Genomic DNA, 21,149 nt, shown 5'->3' with positions numbered 1-21,149 from the left:
GTGATAACGAAGCGAGTTTCGGTGTGACAGACACACGTAATGCAGGACATATTTGTAGGCAACGTAATCAGGAAACACCTTTCAGTTGGAATTGAGTCGTGTCATTATTTGGCAATGATAAATGACAAATGACAAACTACATTCTTTTGAAATGACGCTCACCTGTTGTTCTCCCTGACAGTCGGTGAGCCTGTATGTGAAGAGCAGGTCGTTATGCGGCTCAAGGACCCCGTTACTTTTACAGGTTTCTCCGAGCGTCAGCTCCTCTGCGATGGCTGAGAAACCGTAGAAATTATTTTTTACCCTTAAAACGAATCCAGAGCGTGAACAGGTCACCGACACATCCGGGAGCCGGCTGTATCTGGGCAGGTACCCCTCGCCAGGTGGGACTCTCGCAGGTGCTCGGCCACGGATCCGCAGGACAGGCCTCTGGAGCGTCAGGTCTGGCGTGTCTGTGAACGGATAGCGCACTAGAAGTTTCCCAGAGTGTTTCCCGCGAGCTGTTCTTGGGCGATCGGCTCTTTTATCTAATAAAGATGACGCTGAGACACTATTTAACAGTGTTGGGCTGGAGGAAATGCCAAGAATCAAACATAGAACTACGCGAGTTATGTTGTTCACTTTCATATTAATTACCTACTAGTACGCTTTTATTATGTTTTACGTATCGTTTTCCTACAGGTGGAAACTCTTCCTTCGGTTTGCTCCGTTTTTATCAGGGGTCTCCTACAGGTGGAAATTACGCAATTAAAAAAAAAAAGGTTCGGTCGGGGGTTAGACGTGATTGGTCTATAAACGGGGTGATTTGTATCTAAATCTATCTAGACTAAATCAAGACTATCCACCTTTTTCTTGTCGTAAAAATGGGCGCGGCCATTTGTAAATTCTATGGGTCTGCAGTGGCTTCCGGTCTCATGTCCACTCCGTCCAGCTATTTTTAGCTGAACAAAACAGGTCGTTTTGCTGCTTGATATTGAAAGTTGGTGTGTCTTATATTATTTTAATGTATTATTTTAATTATGAACACACTGGTTTGTAGTGCAAACAGTTTTACCGTTCACGGCACGTTGTTATTCTCCTCGTTATTTGTCTATAGCGGCTAATGAACCGGAAGTCTCACCCATAGGCTTTACTTCCGCGTTGAAGAAAAAGGTGGTTAGAAGTGGTTGGTCACTAGAGGGCGCCACAAGGCTGAAGAAACGGCTTCCACTCACACTTGTAGTCTTGGCCACTTTGAAAGCGCTACAGAAAGTAAGTGTGCAAGACGGTCTCAGATCTGAAGAATGCAAAGCTCAGTTGCATTAATGCACATTAAATCCACACTCTAACATCTAACACCCGCATCGGAGAGCTAAGTGTATCCCATCATTCAACACGTTCACGAACTCACATGCCCCAAAATCGCGAGAATTCGACAATTCCAGTTAGTTGAATTAATTCGAAATTACATATAATTTAGCAGCAAAAACGCAAAGTGATGCACATTTTATAGATGAGTATGTGTTTTGTAAAACCTTTGTAACGGGTTTTATTACTAAATTAGACGCATCACAATGAAAATATGTCGTAGATATTTAAATGTTTATTTTGTGCTAAGTAGCCTATTGAAAATCAAAATGCATAAAATAAATGCATAAAGTACATTTAAAAAACTTTTATTTGCATTTTTACATCAGTTTCCACTAGGGCTGGACAATAATTCAATATCAATATGTATCGCGATATAATTTTTTTCAATAACGGTGATATGATTTTTAAACACATTTCCGATATTTCGATATACATTACCAGTTTCCCATACATTGATTTATTTGTGGCGTTTGACTTCGTTGAATTAAGAAATATATTGTGATATAAATTTTGGCCATATCGTCCAGCCCTACTTTCCAGTAATCCTATCCGATCTGACAGGCCTAATCTAAACTACACACAGTGGTCCTCGATCACGTACACTGAACGTCATTTGAGCTGACAAATAGCCAAGTGGAAAGAGCAGGGGGAAAAAAACTAATTTATATATACTGGTGATATATACAGTGGGTACGGAAAGTATTCAGACCCCCTTAAACGTACCCACTGTATATACACAGTGTTGGGAAGGTTACTTTTGAAATGTAATAGATTACAAATTACCTGATTTAAAATGTAATAAGTAGTGTAACTATTTCAACTACTTTATTAAAGCAATGTAACGGATTACTTTCTAATTAATGTTTTCAACTGTTTATCATTTTGAAACATGTAAACCATGCAGGCAGGGTTAACCTTACAGTAGTAGGCCTACTCAACATTAATTACTGCAGACTTCTCAAAATACTTCATCGCTTATACTTCATTATAGCCTACAAATTCATTTTTAAAGCCACCACAAAATCAGACTTTAACACCTCTTTGAGATCGTCAAACAGATTTAAAACCATAAGATATAGTTTAATATCTATGAGTGTTTTTGAAATCAAATATTTGCATGGATATGACAGGAAACAATGGCATCTGACAATGTTTTGAGGAAAAAATAAAGCATGCACATAAACCCAAATAAGAAATAAAAGAGTTATCAAATAACATGTCCTATTCTGTGTCCTAAACTCTTGGTGTCTTGCTTTTTAGAGCAGTCACTCCCCTAGTTACCTACCTTAGTTACTCCCCAACACTGTGTTTTATATATATATACATATATACACACACAGTCTGGTCAGCTGTACTTGTAGGGACTCTCCATAGATGTAATGGTTTTTATACTGTACAGATCATATTTTCTATCGCCCTACACCAACCCTACCCCTTACAGGAAACTTTCTGTATTTTTACTTTCTCAAAAAAAAAAAAAAAAAATTCTGTATGATTTATAAGCTTTTGTACCCATGCTCAATTTAGGTCCCCACCGTGACACGAGTCCCCATGAGTCTGTGTGTTTAAGTCCCCACCAGGATATATAAACCTGTACACACACACATATACAGTGGGTACGGAAAGTATTCAGACCCCCTTAAATTTTTCACTCTTTGTTATATTGCAGCCATTTGCTAAAATCATTTAAGTTCATTTTTTTTCCTCATTAATGTACACAGAGCACCCCATATTGACAGAAAAACACAGAATTGTTGACATTTTTGCAGATTTATTAAAAAAGAAAAACTGAAATATCACATGGTCCTAAGTATTCAGACCCTTTGCTGTGACACTCATATATTTAACTCAGGTGCTGTCCATTTCTTCTGATCATCCTTGAGATGGTTCTACACCTTCATTTGAGTCCAGCTGTGTGTGATTATACTGATTGGACTTGATTAGGAAAGCCACACACCTGTCTATATAAGACCTTACAGCACACAGTGCATGTCAGAGCAAATGAGAATCATGAGGTCAAAGGAACTGCCTGAAGAGCTCAGAGACAGAATTGTGGCAAGGCACAGATCTGGCCAAGGTTACAAAAAAAATTCTGCTGCACTTAAGGTTCCCAAGAGCACAGTGGCCTCCATAATCCTTAAAGGGAAGTGAGGTCAAAGGAACTGCCTGAAGAGCTCAGAGCCAGAATTGTGGCAAGGCACAGATCTGGCCAAGGTTACAAAAAAAATTCTGCTGCACTTAAGGTTCCCAAGAGCACAGTGGCCTCCATTCCTTAAATGGAAGACGTTTGGGATGACCAGAACCCTTCCTAGAGCTGGCCGTCTGGCCAAACTGAGCTATCGGGGGAGAAGAGCCTTGGTGAGAGAGGTAAAGAAGAACCCAAAGATCACTGTGGCTGAGCTCCAGAGATGCAGTCGGGAGATGGGAGAAAGTTTTAGAAAGTCAACCATCACTGCAGCCCTCCACCAGTCGGGGCTTTATGGTAGAGTGGCCCGACGGAAGCCTCTCCTCGGTGCAAGACACATGAAAGCCCGCATGGAGTTGTGAGATGGTGAGAAATAAGATTCTCTGGTATGATGAGATCCAGATAGAACTTTTTGGCCTTAATTCTAAGCGGTATGTGTGGGGAAAACCAGGCACTGCTCATCACCTGTCCAATACAGTCTCAACAGTGAAGCATGGTGGTGGCAGCATCATGCTGTGGGGGTGTTTTTCAGCTGCAGGGACAGGACGACTGGTTGGAATTGAGGGAAAGATGAATGCGGCCAAGTACAGGGATATCCTGGACGAAAACCTTCTTCAGAGTGCTCAGGACCTCAGACTGGGCCGAAGGTTTATCTTCCAACAAGACAATGACCCTAAGCACACAGCTAAAATAATGAAGGAGTGGCTTCACAACAACTCTGTGACTGTTCTTGAATGGCCCAGCCAGAGCCCTGACTTAAACCCAATTGAGCATCTCTGGAGAGACCTAAAAATGTCTGTCCACCAACGTTTACCATTCAACCTGACAGAACTGGAGAGGATCTGCAAGGAGGAATGGCAGAGGATCCCCAAATCCAGGTGTGAAAAACTTGTTGCATCTTTCCCAAAAAGACTCATGGCTGTATTAGATCAAAAGGGTGCTTCTACTAAATACTGAGCAAAGGGTCTGAATACTTAGGACCATGTGATATTTCAGTTTTTCTTTTTTAATAAATCTGCAAAAATGTCAACAATTCTGTGTTTTTCTGTCAATATGGGGTGCTGTGTGTACATTAATGAGGAAAAAAAATGAACTTAAATGATTTTAGCAAATGGCTGCAATATAACAAAGAGTGAAAAATTTAAGGGGGTCTGAATACTTTCCGTACCCACTGTATATATATATATATACACACATATACATGCTTTTTTTAACACTACAGTGATTCTTCAAAATTAGTTATCCATGAAATTAAAACACCAAACCCAGTCCATAATGTCTTGTTGTCCATAAAGGCCTGGTTTTTAACAGATTTGTTATTTTTAAACATATGTCTTAATTTTTCAACATATTCAGACCATTTAATACAATTTTCCTTGCTAAAGCAAAATAAGGAATTATTATTTGTATGAATGACTTTTTGTTCATATTAGTTAATAGCACTAGCAACACCAGTGTCATGAGTTCGGTTCCCATAACAGTTAGCTTTTTGGTAAAATATGAATATTAAACCAGTGATTCTTCACAATTAGTTATTTTTCATGAAATTAAAACACCAAACCCAAGCCATAAATAATGTCTTAAACCCAGTCTAATTACATAAATTAAAATTCTTTTGAAGGTTTGCCAGTATTACACAGTAGTATGCAACCTCTCTTCAGGTTAAGAACTGATTCTTATTCAGAACCTGATGAATTATTACCTTTTATAGCGATGTTTTATAGCACATTGACTCTGTGATAATGGAGGGAGTTTCGGGGTTGATAACGGCAAGTAGGGATGTAACGATTCACTCAACTCAAGATTCGATTCACGATTTATTTATTTTTTTACAAAATGAGATTTAAGACAAATTATAAATGAAATGTCCTTTTATTATTGCTTGGACAAAATGCTGAACATTTCTTTGTCAAATTGAAATATAACACTATAATAATATACTAATATAGCCCTAGCATATTATTGCTCTTTTGTTGGTTTTGATTGCTTCTATTGTCCTCATTTGTAAGTCACTTTGGATAAAAGTGTCTGCTAAATGACAAAATTTTTATATAATGTAAATGTAAATAACAAAACTAAATTAAAATTTTAAAACAAGCCCCAAATCAAATAAATAACACGAATAAAATAAATCTCTTCATATAAACAAACTAAGGATTTGTCTGTGCTCTTTCCGTTTAAAATTAGAGGCAACCACTGCATTTTAATCCTGATCAAAACAAAGATGCTGCATGCATGCAACATGAGCAGTTTTTAATCTAAATTAGATTGTATAATTTCGAAATTTGAAGCAAAAACGGAATGGTTTGACTTCAGTTTTATGAAACTATACATCAAAAATATCTGCATGAAACCGAAACAGCAGACGAGCTGAATGAGACGCAGATTCACTCTCTGCCAGCAGGTGGCGCTTAAAGCGTTTCCTTGGTTTCCGCTGTAAACAAACTTATGAACTTTAATATGCATTATACAGAGGCAAGAGGAAAAGAAAATAATACCATCTAAACTTTTCTAAAGACAGTCAGTTCCCCTCAGACATGGATTCTTATAAACTCCTACCACTAAATGAATCGCGATTTGTTTAGCATCTCAACCGATTTGAATTGTCACATATTTGAATCGATTTTCAACCGGCTCGCGCTTAATCGTTACATCCCTAACGGCAAGTAATGATGGACATATCTGACAATTAGTTGTTATTCATTAAATTAAAATACCAAACCAGTCCAGTTACATAAATTATTTTGAAGGTTTGATAGTATTTACAACACAAATTTAATAAGCACAATATAAATGCACAACGTCTGTCTGTTTATAAAGGCCATAAAATAATACATAACACACATTGTACAGTTCTGGTGGTGTTTGTAGTTTTGACAAAAATCATCTCCCATTAATAATCTCTTGTACTACAGTCTAAATACTTTGTTCTGCTGAACAAAACAAGACGATTTCCAATTGAGATCATTTCCAGACATTTCAGCTCAGTATTTACAGGGAGAATAAACTTAAGGTTGATAACATTACTGACAACTATTTAGCACATAACGTCCATAACTCCGACCGCTCTAGATCTCGGAGCATGGAAGTTGACCTTACAGTACCAGCTTTAATTTCACTATATCCACAGTCTGTGAAACTGACTAAACTGCTTCATGTGCACAGTCACACACACACACACACACACACACACACAAATGTACAGAGATACCAACATTTCATGTTGGAAAAATACTGCACCAATGAACATTTTTCATCTAAACGTTCCTCTCTTTGGCACAGCTGCACAGATTCAGAGAATTGATGTTCCTATGAGCGGTGACTTAAACTTACTTGTGTTAATTACTATAATATAATTTTATCAGGTTTTAGAAAATCTCTTCACTTTCTTATCCAATATAAGGCACTATAAATAAATACACTTCAGTTTTATGAAACTATACATCAAAAATATCTGCATGAAACCGAAACAGCAGACGAGCTGAATGAGACGCAGATTCACGCTCTGCCAGCAGGTGGCGCTTAAAGCGTTTCCTTGGTTTCCGCTGTAAACAAACTTATGAACTTTAATATGCATTATACAGAGGCAAGAGGAAAAGAAAATAATACCATCTAAACTTTTCTAAAGACAGTCAGTTCCCCTCAGACATGGATTCTTATAAACTCCTACCACTAAATGAATCGCGATTTGTTTAGCATCTCAACCGATTTGAATTGTCACATATTTGAATCGATTTTCAACCGGCTCGCGCTTAATCGTTACATCCCTAACGGCAAGTAATGATGGACATATCTGACAATTAGTTGTTATTCATTAAATTAAAATACCAAACCAGTCCAGTTACATAAATTATTTTGAAGGTTTGATAGTATTTACAACACAAATTTAATAAGCACAATATAAATGCACAACGTCTGTCTGTTTATAAAGGCCATAAAATAATACATAACACACATTGTACAGTTCTGGTGGTGTTTGTAGTTTTGACAAAAATCATCTCCCATTAATAATCTCTTGTACTACAGTCTAAATACTTTGTTCTGCTGAACAAAACAAGACGATTTCCAATTGAGATCATTTCCAGACATTTCAGCTCAGTATTTACAGGGAGAATAAACTTAAGGTTGATAACATTACTGACAACTATTTAGCACATAACGTCCATAACTCCGACCGCTCTAGATCTCGGAGCATGGAAGTTGACCTTACAGTACCAGCTTTAATTTCACTATATCCACAGTCTGTGAAACTGACTAAACTGCTTCATGTGCACAGTCACACACACACACACACACACACACACACAAATGTACAGAGATACCAACATTTCATGTTGGAAAAATACTGCACCAATGAACATTTTTCATCTAAACGTTCCTCTCTTTGGCACAGCTGCACAGATTCAGAGAATTGATGTTCAGATACCAACATTTCATGTTGGAAAAATACTGCACCAATGAACATTTTTCATCTAAACTTTCCTCTCTTTGGCACAGCTGCACAGATTCAGAGAATTGATGTTCCTATGAGCGGTGACTTAAACTTACTTGTGTTAATTACTATAATATAATTTTATCAGGTTTTAGAAAATCTCTTCACTTTCTTATCCAATATAAGGCACTATAAATAAATACAGAACCATAAAAAAAATTTGACAAATAAGTGTCATCTTCCTCATGCTAATAAACTGCCGTCTTTAAAGAAACAGAAAATGATTTTTTTTGTTCCACTACAAATATTTCACCCCAAGTGCAAAAAAAAAAAAAAAAAAGCGAACAATTCTTCACCACATTGAGGAAATACGTCCTCAAATAACTGCAACCCAACACATCCTTCACATTCAGAAATCAAAATATGAATCCATCATATCAAATGAGAAAAGAGATTTGCAACAAAATATGATGTATTAGTAGATGGTAGATTTGAACCTCATATTGATCATACAAGTCTCCCTTTGTTCTCTCCCAGGAGAGCTGTAATTGTTACTGAAAGCAGCAAATAGGATCGTGTAGTTAGTTAGTTCTATAAATATGCAGCTGTGATAACAGTAGTGCAGATTTTTTTAGGGTTCATCATCCTTCATTGGTCCAGTTATCCAACTGAGTGAGGAAAGTTCTGTCTCTGAAAGTTCAGCTGATAGATAGATTTCCTTATTTCAGTGGTTAAGATGTATTTTGGCGCCCTCTGTAGGTCAGAGCTGGTATTTCATGCTGTGATGTCAGGCTTCAAGGCCTCCATCTCAGACTCTTGTTCTTCGTTCCTGTGAGAAAAAGTACTCTTATTGTCAGCAGCAAGTGTTGCTAACGTGACTCATGACATTTTATGAGACCTTTGTAAAAAAAAAAAAAAAGAAATAAAATCGTAAGTATATGTCCTACCGCAGTAGCAGCTGCAGCTGTTTGTTGTTGTACTGCCTGCGTTCTTCATTGATGGGATACGTTTTAAAGATGAGAAGCCCCAGTGCTATAAGTGATACAGGAGCAGCCGACACCAGAATCTTCAATGTCAGATTCACAGAATCAGACTGCACACAAACTCCCGTCACATAACCTGCAAAGCTAATGGGACAGAATCAGAAGAACCTAAATATGAGCAGATGAAATATGAAGGCCAGAATGTAAATCACAGATCATGATCTGTTCACAAACCCATAAAAGGGCTTTTTAATACACACACACACACAGAGGAATATAAAGTTACCTTAATGCTAGTGTTGATACTCCAAGTGACACTCCAGAGGCGAATTTGGTGAAAAAAACATAGAAAGAGTAGAAAATAGCTTCATGGCCTTGAGAGGTGGGATTCTGGACTTTAAAATCATCTACAACATCTGGAAGCATGGACCTGAAATAGAAGCATCTATAGGTGTGAAATTATGAACTTGGTGTATAATTCATCCTGGTATGGGATCAGATGACTGTATTCTACTTCAGTTTTTTTTTTTTTACAATGAAGTTTATTTCTGTGATAGCAAAACCACATTTTCAGCAGCAATTACTCCAGTATTCAGTCTCACATGATCCTTCAGAAATCATTCTAATATGCTGACTTTGATGATAAGAAATCTAATAAAACTAAAATCTTAATAATCAATGTTGAAAACAGCTGCGTAATATTTTTTAGAACCGTTTTCAGGATTTTCAGAACAGCATTTATTTAAAACAAAATTTTTTTGTAACATTATAAATTTAATACATCCTTACTAAATCAAACTATTCATTTCTTATTGACCACAAACTTTTGAATGGTAGTGTATATATAAAATATGTGGATATAATATCTTAATTTGTTTGTTTTAGTGAAGGTTCTTTATAGTTAGTTATTTACAGTTATATATTTTTAAACATAAAATAATCCAAATGTCTTAATGTATTACCATATTCAGAACATTTAATAATGTTTTCCTTACAAATTTTTTAACATTGTACAAAAAAATTAGAATAATCTTCAGCAAAATAAAAAAAGGGCATTATTAGTTTCATGAATGATTTATGAATGATTTTTATCATATTTGTGAATAGCAATAGCATCAGGAGTTTGGTTCCTATGTAATAACAACTAGCAAATCAAGTCACATTGGGTACAGGTGTCTGCTGAATGTATAAATGTAAATATTTCTCATTCATGATTCTTTTTGGGAAGTCATATTTCTATAGCCTTTTGTTATAGATGCTTCCTTTTAATATCAGCTAGCAGACATCCTGAAATACACCTCTGTCTTCTTTTTCTTTGACTATACAGAACAACTGGAACAGAAAAACACTCACCAGGGCAGGAGAAAGGCCACTGCCACACTGGCACCAGCTGCGATTGATACGATGTAGGACACGAAGAGACTACTCTTTACACACACCACCAGGATCACGAAGGGCACTGCCCACTAAAACACAAACACAAAATTAATCATGACTGCCAACAAACACATCTCACACTAATGTAACACAAGCATCAGAAACTCACTGGTATGCCAATGTACACAGCAGTCTTTTTGCCAAACCGGCAGAGGAACCACTGCCACATGGGAATAGTAAGAGTGGCAGACAGCTGGGAAGACAAATCACACAAACCGTTATTTACGTTTGACCCCCTACAAAACCTCATTACCATATTATGCAACTCCAAGATAATAGTGCAAACCCTGCTGAAGTTATAAACAGTCTTTTCATCTGTCAACTCAAAGTCATGCTGCTTCTAAACCAGAAACACATGTCTTTCATCACTATGGAGACTGCTAACCTCATCCAAATTGCTGAGTGCTGTTAAAACACCCAACCAAACAATTCAGAAGTGCACAAAAACACTTATTCAAGCAGTCGGTTGAAAACACTCTCACCATGATGACCAGTAAGATGTTCTGAAAATCCTCTCTGAATCCCAGTGTGTACTTGATGAACACAGCAAAATTTCCCTCCAGCAGCTGAGAAAGGAAAACGGACCGATGAAATGAGATTCCATCAAGCGACTGATGATTATTGTCCATACAGTGTCTTCATTTCAAACCCAACCTCAGTCTCAAAACAATTCTGAACTTCGCTTTTGACTGCAAACCTGTCAAAATGCTGACTATGATTCTAAACCTAATCTCTTGCATGGCAGCCTGTCTCTCTCTCTCTCTCTCTCTCTCTCTGTTGTAACTAAAAAAGCTCATCTCTGTAACGTAGAGCTGTGCTGTGGTCAGTTCCAGAAACTGCTTTCTCTCATACATATCACCTGAAAAACTGTCTAGTGAAAACACAAAGTTTGCATCTTTGTAAATGATGTGGAATGAAATCTCGTCATACAACTGAAATGAACATAGGTACAACGAAGCATTTCAGAACAAATGTGACATGTTTTAGATGCATCTCTAAAGTGCTTTTCTTACCATGAAGGCCAGAGAAGTGAAGAGGAAGGCCAGCACCAGTTTAACATATGGCCCATGACCCATCACCAGCCGCAAACCGGTCTGAAATGACATATGCTTCTGTGCTTTTAAACCACCCTGATCTGAAAAAGACAAGAGGAAAAAGAATAAATGCACCAAAATACACATTCAATGTTGATACACCAAGTTTCTTTGTGAACAGCCTACAATTACACCAGGGTTTCAACATGGGTTTGCGGAGTTCATGAGTTACTGAGAGGGTAATATTTAAATTATAAAATGACAACATTTAAATTATAAAAATTGTATTTTATGTGTACAATTATAAAAAATACAATCTTAATACAAATATGAAATATTTTACTTGTTTACCTGCACAGGTAATACTTTACAATAAGGTTCAATTCGTTAGCATTATTAATAAATTTGGTCTCATCAACTAACACTGAACAAATAGCATTTATTAAGCTAGGTTTGATGTTCATTTATAAATATTCTATCATTTATTGTTAATCCATGTTCATTCACAATACTTCAACTATTATTTTAAACAACTTAAAATGTTTAAAAAGTGTTAGTATATAAAGAACATAAACTAACAATGATCAATACTTTTACATTGTTTATTAATATTTGTTTATGATACTTAATGCATTATGTAATAAAAGTATTACCATTATATCGCTATTCCCTTGCTGTAAAATGGTTTCTCTAGGCTTATTTTTGTATTCCATATTTTGTAAAGACTCAGTGTGAATAATGTGAATGTGTATGTAAAGGGAAGTAACTCACTGTCCTGCTCTCTCACTCCAAAAAACAGCACAACAGCACACAGGACATAGATCAAACTTATGACTGCAGATGCAATCATATATGCAAGCCTCTGTGAAAGAGAGAGATATGATGATTGAGGTGCCAGAGGTTCATGAGATATGAAACAGTCTTCTGTTTTATAATGACCACGCCCCCTCTCACCTCATTAAAAACTTTGTTATCCAGTAACTGAGAGTTATTGCCATGCACAGAGTGATTGGAGCTGTTGGTCGGGGATGTGTTGTTAATGCAGGGGGTGTTGGCCATGCCTACAATCTGCCCCTGAACGCCAGTGCCAATTACTGTACCCAATACCTCTACAGTCATGCCTGAGAGAGAAAGAGAACAGAAAAACAGTCAGATTGTTTACGCTGTGAAGAACTGGTCACACATAACACACTACCATTCAGAATTAATTATTTTATTCAGCAAGGATGCATTAAACTTACCAAAAGTGACAGTAAAAAACACTTATATCATTATCTAAAATGTATATTTCAATTAAATCCTGTTGTTTTGAACTTGTGCATCATAGAATCCTAAAAATAATGTATAAAGGTTTCCACAAAAACATTAAGCAGCACAACTTTTTCAACATTGATAAGAAGAAATGTTTCATTGCTTTTACAGTTATTATGTGGTTGTTGCATGTATTATCTAGCAGATTGCAACAGTAAGGCATAAAAATGAGTGTAAATGCTCTTACGGTACGCTGTGGCTGAATCTCGTTCCTCCTGTTTATTGCTGATGAACATGGTCAGAGCGGAGTAAGGCACATGAAAGCACTGAACACACAAACACAGTTACTCACTGACAGAATGGCATAAATATGCTAATTAACAAATGCAATACCAGTCAAAATTTTGTACACACCTTCTCATTCTCATTATTAAAACTACAAAACAACACAAATGGAAGTATGAATATGTGATTTAAACTATTTTTGCTATGATTTGCTATGCATGCATCCAATGTATCCTGTCCTACTCATTAATTTTTTCAAAAAAAGCAATAAATAAATACATTAAATAATGAGTATTTAAGTAGTTAGTTGAAAAGACATTTAAGCATAAACATTTAGATTAACCCTTTTTAAATCCTTTGTGTCCCAATGTTTGACAAGTAGTTGACATACAAGTATATAAATATATAGCATCACAGTAAATAATGATAAATTGAATTCCTCAAAAACTAGAAGAATGTGTACTAACTGTTTGGAGAGTCTGGAAGAGACAGTAGAAGAGCAGATACCACATTATCTTTCCCTGCTCTATAGGTGGAACTACCCATATCAGGAAATAACACAACACAGCTGGTATGGTGGACACCAGAATCCTGCAGAGAGAAAACAGTCATCTTCATCCAATTGTACTAAGGCTTGTTGCAGATGTTAAGCTTTAGGGGAAGAACCAGGAATGCAGATCGGTTAAGAACTGATGCAAAAACCCCACACAGCATCTCTGCTTGTGTAAGGTTTGAGGATGAATAGGATCACAGTGGGGTGTGTAGGTGTGTATGAACTCATCTGTATGAGGTTAAGTGAGGTAATGAGCGTGAACCTCATCTCTATGAGGTTTACCGATCTTTCCCCTGTGGCTATAAACAAGAGCCTCTGCTGCGCAGGGTTTCATTGGATGTTTAACTAACCAAGCCAGCTAGACTTTGGCAGGATGTGAAAAGGATTTCTCTAATCACACCACCTCATTTTAAAAACTCTGTGCACTAATCCGATCAGAGCGTCTACAAGGAAAACAGTGACCATTAAGACACTTGAAATCGAAAGTTCAGACTGACAATGACAAGTGTATACAGCAGGAGAGAAAAACATCATACAATGAGCTCCTCTTTCATTTCTATGATCAATAAAGGGGCGGTGGAGACTTCAGAATCTGTATTGGCCACATTGCATTTTGGAATACAGTATTTTCCATGCTGTGTGCTCCATTGTATACTTTTTGCAAATGTAATAGGTTACATAAATACAGCACAATCTGTGTAGTATGAGTCACAAACAAATGACTAAAAGAAGGAAAATCCTTTAATAAATCATTCTAAAAGAAAGGAGTGATGCACCAAAATTTTTGATTAATTGATCTAATCAGTGACATTTAACAGCAGTGTTTGCTTCACCATGACCAAAAATTAGCCAACTATGACCGAATCAACTTTGAGAACATGACAGAACAGCATCCGGAATTAACTAATTACCCAAATTGAATAACTGAAACGTTATTTTCGGTTTTAGCTAAATGAAAAGTTTAATTTTGGATTCGACAAAAAATTATTTTGGTGCATGACTAGATTAAAAAGTGTCTGCTAAATGAATATATGGAATGTATTATTACTTTAAGCAATGTCAGTCTATAAGTGACGCAAGATTTGTGCAATTCGGGACATTTATATTAATATCATAATTAATGATTGACTGACTGTGCATATGGCAGCGTGTACTCATGACAAATCACTGTTCAGCATCGCATAAACAGCAGTGAAGCCACCAGCATAAGACGGCTACCTCTGATATGCAGAGAGGAAACAGTTAATGTCTTATTCACTCTTGCAGATGCATGACAGTCTAGAATTGCAGCTGCTCTATTCTTTGTCATAAGTGCCCCACAGGAAGCTGTAAAACCCTCCTAGTCTATTACTGGAGTTGCCCACCCTGGAGAAGTCCAATACATGCCAAGTCCCAGTAAGTAAAAAATATTTTGCTCCACTTCCTTCTCATAAACAGCACTGATATCTTCATGCCACCAGGCTTTTAAAGTGCACACCCTTCAGAAACCAGGTGATTAGCAGAGCACTTTAGCACCACAATACATGCCTGTCATGATATTACATCAATACATTGACAGAAGGTATTGATTTTTGAATGGGCAAATTAACTTTTAATCTCGTAGTTAGAAGGGACAACATGGTCAAAACAAAATATGTTGAATGTATTTGAATGAAATGTATTTTTGAAAAAATAAAAAAATAAATACACAATGCATCACATCCTATAAAAGACATAGAATGTCTCAGACTTCTGACATTGCCAGTGTATGTGACTGCCAGGTATTGTATTGCATTACATTTTTATGTATTTGTACATTAGTTTTTTACATTTCTATTTTTTTATTTAAATACATTTCAAAAATATAAATTTCTAAAAAAATTATTTTAAATAAGTATTTATAATTTCCTGATTGTGGTCAAGAAATCTCTTCTGGTCCATTTCAAAACTGAAACTGCTAACATTAACAAACTGCTGTTTAAAACTACCTCTCTCAGCTCTCCTGCATGATGCTTACACTCTGATTGGTCAATTCTGGTGGTGTGGTCGACTAAGCCAATCAGGATGCAAGAGGTTTTTTCTGCACTCAACATCCGTTTTCCCACATGCCATTAATACATACACACACACCTTACAAACATAACAATAAATTTGCATTGTATTTTACTTCAACCCCTTGATCATATCTTGTTTTCTATGCCTGCATTCATACTGCACAAACTAAATATTGGTGTGACAATCTTCAATCCATTAATTTTATTAAAAAGTTTCTATTTCACACCATTAAACAAGAATCATTTTCTCCGAATTGTTAGGCTGGATAGTGTTTCATAATGAACACTTACAAAAAGAACCAGCGAGTTCCTACTAATAAAGTGTGAGGGTGTGTGTGCCCTTTAGTGATGGGGATTGTAGATTTTTGCTTTATACTTTTCATGCCACATCTGAGTGCATGCATAAACAGTCAGCAAAATCCCAGAGAGATTATAACACGTGGTGCTGTTGTACACTCTAGTAACCTCCTGTACACACAACCCAAAGCAGATGGACTCGGCTCTATCACCATGGCTACTGCTCATTTCTCTGTCTTTAATACGTCTCTCTCTTTCACTCTCTGTGAATACCCACCCAGTCCCAGAGTTTCAGCTTAATAGATAGAGTTTTCATTTCCTTTTAATTTCCTCATGAATTTGGAAAACACTACCATGCATATTCCACATCCAGCACACATTACTGGATCATTTCATTATGTGCATTTCTGACTATCACATACCAGGGCATCATACGTCCGTGCCGTGTCCATGGGCTTCTGCTTACTAAAAACCCAATTGCAGGATCAGTCACAGCATCCCAGGCCCGACCCACAAACAGGATCACAGAAGCATTGAGGGGATCCAACTAGAAAAACAGATTTAGTCATTAGTTAATGTAGGATTTACAATACAGACTGTAGAAAAATAAGAATAGTTAGAAACTGCTGCTGAGAAACCTGGAAATGTGAAAAAGGTCTATTGTCATAAAATGTGAACTGTAGCCTATTATCACACAGTTCTATTATATATAGTTGGATATATAAATATATTCATATGTACAGTATACTCACATAAGAGAGATTTTATGTAGCAAATACTGGTTGCATGATTCTTTAGTTTATATCCACGCAAAATGTACCTACATTATCGCACAGCTCTATATATAAAAACAAAGCAGCAAGCTATTTTGTTTGAATGCATGAAATGTCTAATTTATTAGCCGGTATAGGTAAATAACTAGAAGAATAACAAAGTGAAGTAAACACTAAAACTATCTGCGCTACAAACCAGTGTGTTAATGATTATGATAATGAATTAAAATAACATGACTACAAATGCCAATTTGCAATATCAAGCAAATAACAGATTGTTCTTCAACCATATAACACTTCATCTGGTGCCAATCCTTCATTTGCTCGGCTGACTCCGATGAGAAGATCTGATTGGCTATCGCTATGGAAACTGTTGCAATAATGAGGCAGAAGGAGTTTTGAACAAGATAACTGGAGCTGAGAATTGTTAAAGTCACAGGGATGCAGTGCACACAGCAAGACAGATCAGTTTTGTATCTGCTTTCTGCCCTCTCACATGCTCTTTCTTTCTCTCCCACACTTGTTTCTGCCCTTGACCTGGGGCTCTGGGCCATTGTTCGCTTGCTTTGTTTGATTACAGCAACGAGAGATAATTTTCTCACCATTCTATCTAGCGATATGGAGTGATATGATACAGAAACAAAAACAATCACTGAGCCAGTTTATTTTTATAATCAGGTGTCGAGGTCTCACGGTATAGATCCTCTACCAATCAGTTATAGCGTTCCCATATGTATGCTCACCAGTGCCACATCAAGCAAGAAGATTTGCAGAAAGAAGCCCAGGGCGGTGGCTGTGATCTGATACGGAGCCCCTCCGATTGCAAAACACACCTTGCTCCACACAGTCAGAGCTCTTTTCCTCTCCTGCTGTGGGGAGAGCTGAAAGGAGGACAAAAAAAGAGGTTACGAAGAGAAGGACAATGACAGTGATTGTAGCAAGTAAAACAAGAGCCATAAGAGACCGATTAACTTTTCACCGCAAGAGGACACGATAAAATTCTAACCGGAGGAGCTGATTTAGTTTGGACTCTGTGTTTATATGACATTCCATTTGAAGCTCTTAAAATAAAAATTAAATCCCAGTGCTCCGCATCAAAGACCATTCAGAACTGCTGGAGTGCTCTTAGCATTTCAGTCCAGCAGTAATAAGAACCTCAAGTTCCCTCTACAGGGACATTACAGTTAAACTGGACTTTTAACTCTTCTACCTGCATTTTAAAGGGGTCATATGATGCGATTTCAAGTTTTCCTTTCTCTTTGGATTGTTACAAGCTGTTCGTGAATATATAAGATCCATTAAGTTGCAAAGACTAAAATCTCAAACCCAAAGAGATATTCTTTATAAAAGTTAAGACTCGTCCACGCCCTCCTAAAATGCCTCATTTAAACACGCCCCCACATGTCTACGTCACTAAGTGGGAAGATTTGCATAACACCGCCCAAATGTTCACGCAAAGAAAGGCGGCGTAACTTTGATTCTCGCTGTAGTATTGTTGCCGTCGCCACCATGTCGTGGAGACGCTATGTGTTTCGTTGTGAAAGCGAAACTACTTTGTTTGGCTTTCAAAAAGAGGACACAACTAGACATCAGTGGTTAAGTTGTATTTACAACACTGTTCCGGAACACTTCAACCCAAATATTCAGATGTGTGCAACGCATTTTATGGAGGATGAGGACTGTTTCCTGGGAGAGTATAGCCTACAATGCCGGTGTCGTGCCGAAAATTGATCATCTGCCAAAAACTGATTGCCGTCCGCGTCCGTCCATTTTACACTTACTCTTAACTCTTCTTTCTGCCTCAAAATGGCTTGATTTCATTCATGGTTGTTATATTTGACAGATTATAGCTCATTCAGTCCTATTTACCTGTTGACAGCAACCATGAATGAAATCAAGTCATTTTGAGGCAGAAAGAACAGTTCAATTTTTGGCAAGTGTAAAACTGCATTTTATGGGTTTTATTGGCCATTTAAAAGGTATTTCAACAGCTAAAAAGGACTGAATGAGCTATAATCTATCAAATATAACAACCATGAATGAAATCAATTCATTTTTCAGGCGGAAAGAACAGTTCACTCAATAAGAAGAGACTGTAATAAATTTTTGGCAAGTGTAAAATGGATGGACGCGGACGGCAATCAGTTTTCGGCAGGCGATCAATTTTCGGCACGACACTGGATCCCCTGCATCTCTCTAGCTGTGTCCCAAAGTTCAGTGCACACACTTCGAAGGGCACGGACTTCAAAGGCCACGCCTCCGAAGTGCATGAAGGATGCTCCGACTTCGCAGGATTTCCTAATTGCGACACCAGAGGTTCCCGATTAGCGCTCTGTCGCATAGCAACAGTGGGAGAGGAAAGCTGACATTATTGTATATTATAAGTCTATATATATTATTATTACTATCAAAAGTACACTGTTTAAGGGAAGAAGGGATACAGCTAAAACTACTGGGCATGCGCGCATCAATATAGCATAATATTTTTCACACTGTACATCGATAATGTCTGTTTTGCATTATTATAAGGGGTAGGTTTAGGGTTGGGGTAGGCGTTAATAGAACACAATTTAATGGGTAGAAAATTGTATTTATTGTTAGCTTCCTGTAGCCTTCTAGCCACAACGAAGTACCCCGGTGTTCTGACAAATAATGCTGATTCGCAGCCTGTAAGTAAGTTTTCATATTTAAAGGATTTTCCACTGATGATTCAAACGCGAGTTTTGAGCAGTTTGTAGGGCAGTGCTAGTTGTTTGTCATTTCTCCGATCACAAATGCAGACATGGTTTTATGTTTACGCAACGCAACGTGTAAAAAGACAGTATAAGTCATATACATTATTGTATATTATAAGTCTATATATATTATTATTACTATCAAAAGTACACTGGTTAAGGGAAGAAGGGATACAGCTAAAACTACTGGGCATGCGCGCATCAATATAGCATAATGTTTTTCACACTGTACATCGATAATGTCTGTTTTGCATTATTATAAGGGGTAGGATTAGGGTTGGGGTAGGCGTTAATAGAACACAATTTAATGGGTAGAAAATAGTATTTATTGTTAGCTTCCTGTAGCCTTCTAGCCACAACGAAGTACCAAGTAACTACACTGCATATCAGTTTCACAATGAGAGAGTTTTGCAAGCTTTCCTTATGTTGCTATACTGTCTTTTAATTATAGTAAATAACATGTGAGAAGGAGGGTGAATTAATGCAATGCTCGACATTATTTACATCTGACTTTGATGTGTAAAAGCATGAGAGGGTTCACATAATTTTTGAGCCTGTAATCAGCGCCCACTATGAATCATATCTACAGTATGTCATGGACAGCATGCATTTCTGGAAACGTTTACATTTTTGTAATTGGTTAGCCAATAACAACAAATAAATAACAGCAAATTATGCCTTAATACATCGTGCTTGCTTGTTAAGTCAAACTCTATTCCCTCCGGGTAAATGAACACGTCCCCTTTAAATCCGGCTTTTCTTCGCAGCATTCTTCGCAGACACGCCTCAATGAAGCTAGAGTGCATTACAAACAGATATCTATATTCACAAATATACAGTCCATCGGCTGAACGTATATTTCTATATTTACAAATATGACATCAATGTCGGTAGCAAGTAAGCTCTTCCGCATAAACCTTAACGGTAGCGAGCGTACGGCACGTGCTGAAGGGTTCACATAATTTTTGAGCCTGTAATCAGCGCCCACTATGAATCATATCTACAGTATGTCATGGACAGCATGCATTTCTGGAAACGTTTACATTTTTGTAATTGGTTAGCCAATAACAACAAATAAATAACAGCAAATTGTGCCTTAATACATCGTGCTTGCTTGTTAAGTCAAACTCTATTCCCTCCGGGTAAATGAACACGTCCCCTTTAAATCCGGCTTTTCTTCGCAGCATTTTTCGCAGACACGCCTCAATGAAGCTAGAGTGCATTACAAACAGATATCTATATTCACAAATATACAGTCCATCGGCTGAACGTATATTTCTATATTTACAAATATGACATCAGTGTCGGTAGCAAGTAAGCTCTTCCGCATAAACCTTAACGGTAGCGAGCGTACGGCACGTGCTGCTGTAACGTTAATCATTATATTCAGCATCAATCTAAACTCCCGCCGCGGCCTTATCAATTAACCCCACCGTCTGCTCTGAAAGTACCTATGTGGAGCCAAAAAATACATAGTACAAAAAAATGAAGTATCAATTATTTAATTCATATCCAGGTAACCTACCTTAGAAATTTTGATTCCATCTTGATTCACAGTTTTGGCTGTATGCAACAAACCAGATGAGCACTGTTCGGCTCCCTCTCCTCTTGCCATAACACTAATCAGAGATGTTTTTATTTCAGGAGCAGATCGAGCTTCTTTATTCTTGTGTTCAGGTTAAGTAACACTGTTTGACAAAGTGCTGCTTCCACGGGCTAAGAAAACGAGATGCTGGTCTCCACTTCTGCCTCGTTTGAATGCTGAAGTGTTCGTGTCCACTGTCCACGCCCACGCGGTATT

The 21,149-nt window shown here is 37.3% G+C and overlaps 2 protein-coding genes across 2 annotated transcripts in view; both read right to left on the bottom strand.

The window, feature by feature from the left end:
* LOC107602918 (zona pellucida sperm-binding protein 3) overlaps positions 1-8,469 on the bottom strand; it is a 16,616-nt gene extending 8,147 nt beyond the window's left edge. Inside the window, exons 1-2 of the mRNA XM_016295540.1 lie at positions 8,465-8,469; positions 5,238-5,327 (exon numbers count right to left, since the gene is read on the bottom strand). Of these exons, the coding sequence (XP_016151026.1) occupies positions 5,238-5,327; positions 8,465-8,469 (95 nt within the window). The remainder of the gene's footprint in view (positions 1-5,237; positions 5,328-8,464) is intronic.
* On the bottom strand, positions 7,983-21,149 carry mfsd2aa (MFSD2 lysolipid transporter A, lysophospholipid a). Its single transcript, XM_016295586.1, has 14 exons — positions 20,874-21,149; positions 17,357-17,494; positions 16,263-16,387; positions 13,425-13,548; positions 12,920-12,998; positions 12,376-12,542; positions 12,193-12,283; positions 11,401-11,522; positions 10,870-10,953; positions 10,497-10,580; positions 10,304-10,416; positions 9,237-9,380; positions 8,915-9,094; positions 7,983-8,796 (listed from the first exon to the last, which is right to left on the bottom strand). The coding sequence occupies exons 1-14, from the start codon at positions 20,961-20,963 to the stop codon at positions 8,742-8,744; spliced, it is 1,596 nt and encodes a 531-aa protein (XP_016151072.1). The 5' UTR covers positions 20,964-21,149; the 3' UTR covers positions 7,983-8,741.

This window comes from Sinocyclocheilus grahami, unplaced genomic scaffold (assembly GCF_001515645.1).
Source record: "Sinocyclocheilus grahami isolate Dianchi unplaced genomic scaffold, SAMN03320097.WGS_v1.1 scaffold338.1, whole genome shotgun sequence".
In the NCBI taxonomy this organism is placed as follows: domain Eukaryota; kingdom Metazoa; phylum Chordata; class Actinopteri; order Cypriniformes; family Cyprinidae; genus Sinocyclocheilus; species Sinocyclocheilus grahami.
The sequence above is the reverse complement of the archived record's forward strand: the minus strand, read 5'-3'. Positions and strand labels throughout refer to the sequence as shown.

Excerpts from the sequence above, each read along its gene's own strand:
- mfsd2aa (XM_016295586.1), bottom strand. The coding sequence starts at position 20,963 with ATGGCAAGAGGAGAGGGAGCCGAACAGTGCTCATCTGGTTTGTTGCAT. Across the intron at positions 17,495-20,873 it reads ATGGAATCAAAATTTCTAAG|CTCTCCCCACAGCAGGAGAG; the intron begins GTAGGTTACCTG and ends TCCTCCTTTCAG. Across the intron at positions 12,543-12,919 it reads AGATTCAGCCACAGCGTACC|GCATGACTGTAGAGGTATTG; the intron begins GTAAGAGCATTT and ends TTTCTCTCTCAG.